The 11,288-nt window shown below is 43.8% G+C and overlaps 1 protein-coding gene across 1 annotated transcript in view; it reads left to right on the plus strand.

Annotated features, from left to right (window-relative positions):
* The window catches only part of ptpn3 (protein tyrosine phosphatase non-receptor type 3), a 57,268-nt gene extending 47,491 nt beyond the window's left edge, over window positions 1-9,777 (plus strand). The window contains exons 23-26 of the mRNA XM_084336161.1: window positions 2,084-2,212; window positions 6,343-6,488; window positions 6,607-6,742; window positions 8,996-9,777. Of these exons, the coding sequence (XP_084192287.1) occupies window positions 2,084-2,212; window positions 6,343-6,488; window positions 6,607-6,742; window positions 8,996-9,070 (486 nt within the window). The 3' untranslated portion in view covers window positions 9,071-9,777. The remainder of the gene's footprint in view (window positions 1-2,083; window positions 2,213-6,342; window positions 6,489-6,606; window positions 6,743-8,995) is intronic.
* The last annotated feature ends 1,511 nt before the right edge of the window (window positions 9,778-11,288 follow it).

Genomic DNA, 11,288 nt, shown 5'->3' on the forward strand with positions numbered 1-11,288 from the left:
CCGATATACCGATATTGTCCAACTCTTAATTTCTGATACCGATATCAACCGATACCGATATATGCAGGGTTTCCCACCCCCCAAAAATGGAATAATTTCAGGTAATTAACATTACATATGCATACTTTTGACAATAAATAAAATCAGAATTTGTTCTTACTTGCTTGCCTGGGTAAATAAAGGTTATAGAAATGTAAAAAAAAAAAATGAAAACCGATATCGATATTTTCCGATATCACATTTTAATGCTGATATCGGCCGATAATATCGGACATCCCTAGTTATAAGGTGTTTGAGCTTGTAACGTTAGTTAGCTCATAGCTATCGTGGTTTCATCGAAACTGGCTACCATGATAGCTATGAGCTAACTAACGTTACAAGCTCAAACACCTTATAACTACTACTATTGTCGTGTCCATAAGTTCCCTGGCAGAATACTTGTGAGGACAAATGTATACAAAGAGGAGAGAACCATTTTAAATCGGGCATTCATGCCGGCTAACAAGCTAGATGTCGCTGCATGTTGTTAGCACAATAGTAGCCCACTCGGTGCACCGAGTGGGCTACTATTGATCAACATGCAGCGACGTGTACAGTAGCTTGCATGATGCGTGTGCAGTGCTTTGCCCCACAGGATTGAGAAGAGGACCTGCACATGATTTTACTCGTTCCCCAAACTCCTCTACATGCCCCGATCTAAAATGGTTCACGACAGTAGACATAATGCTAACGTTAGCCAGCGCCATATTGCCAGTAGTACTATGACCCGGCCGGGCATAAGGCATAAGTTGCCTGAAGTGACGTCACGGCCGTGCTAGCGTCTGATAAGCTTTTTCACTTGCTCCGTGCATGTTATTCATGCGTGGACCTTTTTAACCCTTTCTGAGTGGCATTTCCGGCGTCAAATGGAAAAAAATAAATAATTAAATTAGATACCAATGATGTAAACTACCCATAATTGCAGAGTAGGGTTTAACCTGCAAGTTGGAGTTCATTCCATGAGCTAGAGGGGCATCATAGCAAAAATGCAGATTTACCCTGTTCAGAGCAAACTCTGGGACCTTAAGCACCAGTCAGTCCCTAGAACGGGTTCCATAGGTTCCAAGATTCCATTCCAATAATGTAGTATAAGGAGGTAGCTTACCAATAACGATGTAGTAAGGAGGTATCTTACCAATAAGGGCCTTAAAAATTAACAAATACCAGTGTTTGTTGCGCCTCTCCATCATCGAGGACCAACCAACCTTCTCATAAAGGACACAGTGATGAGTATCGTATCTATCATCAGTGATGAATCTGAGGGCAAGTGATATATGGAGTCCACACACCGTCATCATGCTCACCACTCTGACAAGAGAGAGGACGGGTATACATGCTTAAAACACAGACACAGACAGACACACACACACACACACACACACACTGTAAACACACACAGTTACCACCAGACATGGTCAGTCAGGCAGGAAGAACTCGACTGAGTATGTTTGCCCCTAATATCTGTGGTGCCTCCTCAACTCTGTATTTACCGGAGTAGCGACATTAGCAGCAGATTACCGCATACTATTTTGTGTTTTTTATTTTATGTGTAATTCTTGTAATTACAATGTTTGCTTCTGGTTTTGTTTGTAGCACAAAATCAATATGAACAGTTGTAAGTAATTACAGGTTTTTCACGGGCTACAGCCCAGCAGAATGTGAGCAGGATTCCAATGGCATTTGTTATTTGAGGGGACACACAAACACAAACAGACACACAGGGAGTTGGAGACAGTGAGTTGTCTCATTGAATGAAGCCTTTTATCTCGGCTTGCCTGTTGCCTGGTAACCAGATGCTCTCATTCATTTATTTCCCTGATATTCGTCAAGTGCCCTAAGACACTCTACCCCTCAGAGTCACACACACAAACACACACGCAAACAAATCGACAATCTGTTCACATCTAGCCCCGGCTGAAATGTCTGTGTAATACTGTTGAAATAGGAATTTGATTTGAGCTCAGATAATAACACTAATATGATGTGTAACAATGCCTCACGTTATGAGTAATAGAATGTATGGATGATGTTGTACGCCTTGCAGACCAAGTGCCACCAGTACTGGCCGCATCCCCCGGAAGTGAGGGATTATGGGTACCTGAGGGTGAGCTGTCACTCGGAGGAGTGCAACCTAGCCTACGTCACACGACAGTTCACCGTGACACACACACAGGTACAGTAACGGAACTCTTGCACGAGATCAGAAAGGGATTTATTGCCAAGTAGTTTACACATACAAGAAATTCTATTTGGTCGTTTTTGGTGCGACATTACGGACAGACAATTACGGTAGAATAAAAAGAGGTAGAATATAATCAAATGGAATATAAACTAAATTAAAATAGAATATAATTATGAAATAAAATAGGCCAGGGATGTACAACTGTGCACGATGTGGTCAAGTACACTAATTAGTAGGGGTGTAACAGTACGTGCATTCGTCCCGCGAAGTTACGGTATGGGCGTCACAGTGCGGTACATCCAGTCATACGAAGAATACGTCTCATACCACTAGGTGAAACTAGGGTTGCACATTTGACAAATGTATGCTCAATATCTTTACTTTACTTTACACTGGCTTACTAACAGTCTTAACACAGAAGGTCATTCATTTAACGTTGAATATCAAGCTTGTATTGCCACATTTAGATGATGAATAAAACGTTGAAGCTTGTAGAGGCAGGATGACAAGCCGACAGAACAAATGAACTGCGCACTCTGCACTGGGCTGTTTCCTCCCGTCCTCCCCTCCCCTTATTACAGGTGAACCTGAAACTAAACCATGAATGAATGATATGTTAGTAACACAGCAGGGTCATTACACAAGGCTGAAAATGTTGTCTTAGTCTTGTTCGCCTAATAATGTTAACCAATGGAAAGACACACACACGCACACACACACACACACACACACACCAACGTGTTCCGCGCTACTTTCCCTTCACAGCTGATTAGAGAGAGAAAAACGCAAACATACTTTTTCTGATCTGGACTGGTCCTCTGAGCTCCTCTCCAGTCGAGCTGCGGTGTTTAAATCCAAAATATTGCTAAATCCACTGCCATTGTTGTGTAACAATGTCTCTGCTTAACGTGAAGTAAAATCTACTCTAGAAGTGAAAGTATAGACCGGTGGGGGGAGGGGGCACTAGGCAATTAATTTACTCAAGTGGATTCCTGAACACAAGAATGACACCGTTATCACTGACTGACTACCGCGGCAAGCCTAGGTGGAACTAAGTTATAACTTAAAGGGGAACTATCTTATAAATGGCCTTTTTGAGTGTTTAGCATTGTTTCCTAGCTATGTGAACTTATATTAATATGATCTATGTCTCAAAATTCTCATATTGGCGCATTCTTCCAATTCTCCTCTCACAATATTCACCCTCACTGAACTGAGTCGTTTGAAAATGTGCCTATATGTGATGTCATATAGTCACTGCTGCATGTTAATGTTCAGGGGGGCCGCCGCTGCACAGGTGGTTTAGGAGCCCAGGCTCAAAACAGCTCGAGATCTTGAGGTAGAAAAATGCTGTTTTTGAGGACTTGATTAGGACTTGATACAAAACAATGAATAAAAAAAATATATATATTACAGAGGTGTTCCATAGACTCACAGGAATTGTGTAAAAGTGCCCAAATAGTGAAAGAAATAGTAAAATAGTTCCCCTTTAATAAAAAAATATTATATTTAATAATAATAATAATAAATATATAATAATCATTCAAAAAAAAAATTCTCCTGTTGTACCGAACTCGTACCGAACCGTGACCCCAAAACCGAGGTACGTACCAAACCGCGGCTTCTGTGTACCGTTACACCCCTACTAATTAGTAATATATATATTATTAGTAGTAATAGTAATATTAGTATATACACTAATAAAAATAACAATACAGTGGGATGGAATATTTAGCAGGGCTGTGGGAAATTAGCAGTAATGTGCAAAAAGTATGAACAGTGAAGTATGAACAAGTATGAAGAGTTTTGATTGTATATACAAATATATAGTCCCGTACGGGTGTGTTAATGTAACACAGTGGGGGGTGTCAGTGGGGATCACACCCGCTTTCAAAACGTGAGCAAACCACAACTACAGCATATACAGTAGCTACATGTTTTGGGGGTTTCTCGGCTTGTGTGTCCGTGGTGGCATGTGCTGTGTTCCCATATGTCCCATGACAGAGCTCACAACATGTCTGGACCAAACAAACTCAAGCCAGCTCAAAAATCACTTCCTGTGTGGGCTGGTGGGTCTGTGTGTGTGTGCGTGTGTGTGTGTTACTGGGGGTGTTGGCATGGGAGAGTGCGTGGGTGTGTGTCTGTGTGTGTGTGTGCGCGAGTGTGTGGGCGGCAGGCGCTGTGTGGGTGGGTGTACATCCATTCGTTTATTTGTCTGTAACAAAACGTGTGTTTGTGTGCACCTGTATGACTGACGGGGGACCTTTGCGTGTGGCAGGGTATTAGATTAAAGAGCTGTTTTATTATTATTTTTTTTCTATGTTAGTTTCCGTGGAGAAAAGGTAAATAAACGGATGATGCTCAAGGAGGCATGACATGAACCCCCCCCCCACACACACACACACTTACACATACACACATGCAATATACACACACACCCATGAAAACACACATACTGCTGTGCCGGCCCATCTGTTCCTCTGGCTGAGTGAGTTAATCCCTGCAGGAAGTCGTAGGCCACGCAGCTATATGAATCTACAAACAACACAGCCTCCCTCCTCCCAGTTTCACTTTTCTCTTTCCCCCTCTCTATCTCTCTCTCTCTCCCCCTCTCTATCTCTCTCTGTCTCTCTATCTCCCTCCCTCTCTCTCCCACCCTTTCTCTCTCTCCCTCCCCCCTCTCTCTCCCTCCCTCCCTATCTCCCTCTCTCTCCCTATATCTCCCTCTCTCACACTCTCTCCCTCCCTCCCTCTCTCCCTCTCTCTCTGTTGCTCTCTCCCTCCCCCTCTTTCCCCCCTCTCTCTCTCCCTCCCTCTCTCTCCCCCCCTCTCTCTCTCCCTCCCTCTCTCTCCCCCCCTCTCTCACTCTCTCCCTCTCTCTCTCTCTCCTTCCCTCCTATCTCCCTCTCTCTTTCCCTATCTCTCTCTCTCCCTCCATTCCTCTCTCTCTCTCTCTCTCTCCCTCCTATTCCTTACTCACTCTATCCTCTCTACACCCTTCCTTGTTGGTATCATCCTTCCTGTCCTCTGCTCTCTTCCGCCTCTCTTCACTCTCACCTACAACTCGTGGTCAGTGTGATAGTGGAGGAATCAATACAGGTTTACAGAGCACGTCCCCTTCTGTATGGGGCTGGGAGGTATACTGTACTGCATGGCGGACGGTTGTACAGAGGTATTGTATGTCATGTGTCCATTATCATATCATCGTCAACGTTATTGTATTTTGTATTTATTTATTTTTTGTTGTTATTCTAAAGATTGTTCCTTGCAGCAGTATTATAAAGATCTGGGGATGAGAAGTGGATTAAAATAGAAACGGCACCATGACATGATGTTGTATTACAAAAAAAGACATCAAATAGAATAGATGCTAAATCACATTGTACTTTCTACTGGAAAACCCAAACTTAGATTAGATTCAAATGTATTGTCATCATACAGCACAAATAGAGTACAACCAAAAGAAGTTTGGCATCCAACCAGAGTGCAAATGTAACAGTAAAGTGCAATAGTAATATACAATGTACAGGTGATTAAACTGGGTATATAATACACAAATTAGTAATATTGAGTAATGTATGTACAGAGTTGTAGTATGTACAGTGATACAGGTATAAAGACAGTATGGTAGTAGTCATACTGGCCAGCAGCATTAGAGTAGGATATGTACATATATAGATATAGTAAAGGACTATGGGCAGGTAAGTACAGACATGTGTGTGGATACTAGGTATGTATGCAGTGAGAATAACGGCGTCAAATATCGCTATACCATCAAAAATAAGAAAGCTATCATCAGATCATATTTTGACCATATCGTCCAGGACCATTTGTCTTACACACATGTATCTCTCCTCTGATTCGTTAACACACTATTTCAATGTATTTTGACGTTTCAAGCCGTGTGTGTGTTGTGTGTGTGTGTGTGTGTGTGTGTGTGTGTGTGTGTGTGTGTGTGTGTGTGTGTGTGTGTGTGTGTGTGTGTGTGTGTGTGTGTGTGTGTGTGTGTGTGTGTGTGTGTGTGTGTGTGTGTGTGTGTGTGTGTGTGTGTGTGTGTGTGTGTGTGTGTGTGTGTGTGTGTGTGTGTGTGTGTGTGTGTGTGTGTGTGTGTGTGTGTGTAGCGCGGTGAGGAGCGTGCAGTCACACATCTCCAGTACGTAGCGTGGCCGGACCACGGCGTGCCGGACGACCCCTCCGACTTCCTGCTGTTCATCAGTTCTGTCAGAGAGAGGAGGCGAGGGGAGGAACCTCTAATGGTACACTGCAGGTAACCCAGGCATGCACACACACACACACACATCCATACTTTATGAACATCTAAATGTAATATATTGTGTCTTTTTTGGTTGATAACTTGTTCTTTTTCTTCTTTTTTCTTTTTACAGTGCTGGTATTGGACGTACAGGTGTTCTGATCACCATGGAAACAGCGCTGACTCTTCTGGAGCAGGGTGGGCCTGTGTTTCCACTGGACCTAGTCAAAACATTGAGGGACCAGCGGGCCATGATGGTCCAAACCACGGTACTTAGAGACAGCTATAGGCTACTACAGTGTGCCATTATGGTACTTAGAGACAGCTATAGGCTACTACAGTGTGCCATTATGGTACTTAGAGACAGCTATAGGCTACTACAGTGTGCCATTATGGTACTTAGAGACAGCTATAGGCTACTACAGCATGACATTATGGTACTTAAAGACAGATATAGGCTACTACAGCGTGCCATTATGGTACTTAAAGACAGCTATAGGCTACTACAGTGTGCCATTATGGTACTTAAAGACAGCTATAGGCTACTACAGTGTGCCATTATGGTACTTAAAGACAGCTATAGGCTACTACAGCGTGCCTTTATGGTACATAGCGACAGCTATAGGCTACTACAGTGTGACATTATGGTACATAGCGACAGCTATAGGCTACTACAGTGTGACATTATGGTACATAGAGACAGCTATAGGCTACTACAGTGTGACATTATGGTACTTAAAGACAGCTATAGGCTACTACAGCGTGACATTATGGTACTTAAAGACAGCTATAGGCTACTACAGCGTGCCTTTATGGTACATAGCGACAGCTATAGGCTACTACAGTGTGACATTATGGTACATAGCGACAGCTATAGGCTACTACAGTGTGACATTATGGTACATAGAGACAGCTATAGGCTACTACAGTGTGCCATTATGGTACTTAAAGACAGCTATAGGCTACTACAGCGTGACATTATGGTACTTAAAGACAGCTATAGGCTACTACAGCGTGCCGTTATGGTACATAGAGACAGCTATAGGCTACTACAGCGTGCCGTTATGGTACATAAAGACAGCTATAGGCTACTACAGCGTGCCATTATGGTACTTAAAGACAGCTATAGGCTACTACAGTGTGCCATTATGGTACTTAAAGACAGCTATAGGCTACTACAGTGTGCCATTATGGTACTTAGAGACGGCTATAGGCTACTACAGCGTGACATTATGGTACTTAAAGACAGCTATAGGCTACTACAGTGTGCCATTATGGTACTTAGAGACGGCTATAGGCTAATACAGCGTGCCTTATGGTACTTAAAGACAGCTATAGGCTACTACAGTGTGACATTATGGTACTTAGAGACGGCTATAGGCTAATACAGCGTGACATTATGGTACATAGCGACAGCTATAGGCTACTACAGTGTGCCATTATGGTACTTAGAAACGGCTATAGGTCGTATATTATGGTGCAGAAATCAGTCGGAACTCTTAAAAGGTTTTTGACACAGGTTCTATGTCATTCTATAGCTTGTATAGATATGTAAGTATGCTCAATATTGCCGGTGCCTCCTCAACTCTGTAATTATTCTAGTAACAGCATTAGCAGCAGATGATCTCATGTGCTATTTCATGTTTTTATGTGATGTGTAATTATTTTAATTACAATATTCGGCAGTGGGTTTGTTTGTACCACAAAATCAAAATCAATATGAACAGTTGTAAGTAATTACAGGTTTTCAGGGGCTGAGTAGATAGGATTTGTTTCAGTCGCCGTAGAGGGTTTAAATTTAATAACAGGAAAAAGAACATATTGAAAACCCTCACAACTGGACTAAAATAAGTCAGTTATTTTTTTTTGTTTGATCCACTTTTTCTCCTTTTTTCAATTTTTCTCCCATCCCAATTCCACTGTGCCAATTCTCCCCTCCCCTGTCTTGAGTGTTGCTCGCATATGCCCCCCACTGGCCGGTTGTAGGGAGGATAGAAGCCTTGCATCACGTGTCCCCTCCGATACACGAAGAGGCAGCCTGTCACATCTTTTCACCTGCCAGCGCGGACTCTCATTGGTGAGGTGTAACGTGTGGGAGGCTCACACTACCCCCGCCATTTCCTGTCTCTGCTGTGCAGGCGTCCCCAACCGACCTGTAGGAGTCGCTGTCCACAACGTCCAGATTACCACCCATCGACTTCCACCCGCTAACTCTGCCAATTGAGTTAGTATGACGGCTGGCCCAAGCCGGAGGCAACGCCGACAGCCGGAGTCGAACTCGGTGTCTCTTGCGTTGGTGACAAGCGCAATGTCCACTGCGCCACCCGGCCGCCTAAATAAGTCAGTTATTGATTTGTGTGCGTCGAAGCAGAATCCCAAAAGCTAACGGATCTATTAATTCAACCACCCCTAATTTACAGACTATGACACAATATTGTAAATATTTCTTCTTCTTTTTTATGACCAATGGCAAAACCACGTCATTAGCTACGATACTGACTAGTAATGTGGTTGTGTTTCAGTGTCAGTTCCAGTTCGTGTGCGAGGCCATACTGCGAGTCTACAAAGAGAAACAGGACAGCTCTACGACGCCGTAGTCCACCTCAGCACTGCGAAGCAATCACAGCCGGACCAGAAAGGACAAACGCACACACAGGCACACACACACAGACACACACAGAGACCAGACCAGCCTCCGTCCACAGAGGACACCTTGCAGAATGGGACCTACTACAAAGGAGCTCCACGATATCCGTTCCCTTGGGACCAATGTACATACCGGATAAAAAAGATTATAGCCACAGAGCACGGCCCTCTGTGAGACGCATAGCCTAGATTCAGTGTAAGAATGTGAATCTTGTATCTAGCTGGCCTTAGTGTTTTGGCTAATAATAGCACATTAACCTTGTAGGGGCTGTGGGGGGCCCCAAAGAGACTGAGGTATGACTGATGCAAGCTGCTGCGCTCTGGCCCCCCGGGGGCCTCTAACTCTTAAGCCGCGGTGCCTTCCAGAGCGCCGTGCCTCTCTGACCGATGTCTCCCGTTGGCGGATCAAACTGGGCAGCGGAAGTGGGGCCACAGTCGTTATTGTATCGTATGGTTTATCTGTGTGTCCGGAGACCAGGAGGACGAGCGTGACGAGCTTTAGATCACGACGACAGATTGAGTCACTACAGTAGTAGCAGCAGCAGCAGCAGCAGCATCATCCACACACACTTCCTGAAGAGCGGAGAAGCTACTGTTCTCCCTCTCCCAATCACTCTTAAATTATTGAAACACTGAATAAACACTGAACTGATTTATACCGACGGATCTCCGTGTCCTGCCTGTTCCCCTGCTAATGAGTGGTGTTATCTTCCTCACAGTGATTGTTACTAATGTACTAAGTGGGGTCACGGCTAGAAGGTATCCTGATTACGTTGAAAATGTATTATAGCTTTGATAAATTTGGCAAAATGGCAAAATAATGTCATCTATATGTTAGGTGAAGGTGGGACGTGGGTTAAAGAAACAGTTCTGATATTTGGTAAATGGTAAATGGTGCATTTATATAGCGCATTTATCCAAAGCGCTTCACAATTTGTTCCTCACATTTGACCCATTCACTCACACCGTCGGCAGAGGCAACCATGCAAGGTGCCAACCTGCTCATCGGGAGAAATTGGGGTTAAGTGTCTTGCTCAAGGACACGCTGCCCCGGGAATTGAACCGGGAACCTCCGGATTACCAGATGACTGCTCTACCTCCTGAGTCACTGTAGCACGAACCACACTGTTCCTCATACGAGCTCCGGATTAGTCCCAAACTGATACAAAGTCGACAGGGGGGTTGAGCTCCTGTCTGTACAAGCTGATTGAAGCTCACTGAAATCTACTCTGTGTGCTTTGTGAGCCCCAGTCAGCTCAAGGAACTTGAGCCCATTGACTTTGCATTGGTTTGTGGCTATATATCCGGAGCCGGTATGAGGAACAGTATTGATTGTGCTGAGAAAGGACTCCACTGATCATAAACATCATTTGTGAAGTAAACGCATACTAGGTTTCCTGCCGTTGCCCTTGACCAAGGTACTGGTGTTACAACTGCAGTCAGGCCCCGGGGGCGCCGCACCCGCGTGGCTGCCCACTGCTCCTAAATAGTTAAGATGGGTCAAATGCAGAGGACAAATTATTAATAAATGAATAAAGGTACAAGTTAGGAAATAAGGGTAGGGTTAAGGTAAGGGTTAGGTTTATAAACAACTTTTAAGGTGAAATGGAAACAAAATGCAGATACCTTCTAGCCATGACCACTAAGAGGCCACTGTTTAATGTGATATGATGCATTGTGTTGAAATATTGTGATTGTGTGTTTTATATTTTTTCCTGTAAAGGACCTCAAGATTGATGCACACTAGGCCGAGGACCCCTGTATGATAAGACTGGTTGTTATATACAATATGATAATGTCCAGAATTGCATATACTGTAGTTGAAGGAGAGAATGGAGTAGAGTGAAACCAACAATCAAGAGTCATTCTTATACCTTCTTTAATTGGGCCAATTTCTAGTGAATGAAATAGTGAAATTAACTAACCCTCTGGAACTTTCTCAAGGACCTATGGGGGGGGGGGGGGGGGGGCCGGACCCCACATTGAGAACCACTAGAATAGGCGCTACAAGTAAGTGGGGTCCCTGGGGGACTGAGGGTGGAAATGCAACTTGGGCGATGGACTAAAGAATGCAACTGGACATCAATCATTTAGAATGTAAATAATAAGTTAATACACTTCTTATGCCTTACACCAAGGTCTTTGTAAATGGAGTTAATAGAGAATACA

This window comes from Notolepis coatsorum (genome assembly GCF_963971535.1).
Source record: "Notolepis coatsorum genome assembly, chromosome: 19".
Classification (NCBI taxonomy): Eukaryota; Metazoa; Chordata; class Actinopteri; order Aulopiformes; family Paralepididae; genus Notolepis; species Notolepis coatsorum.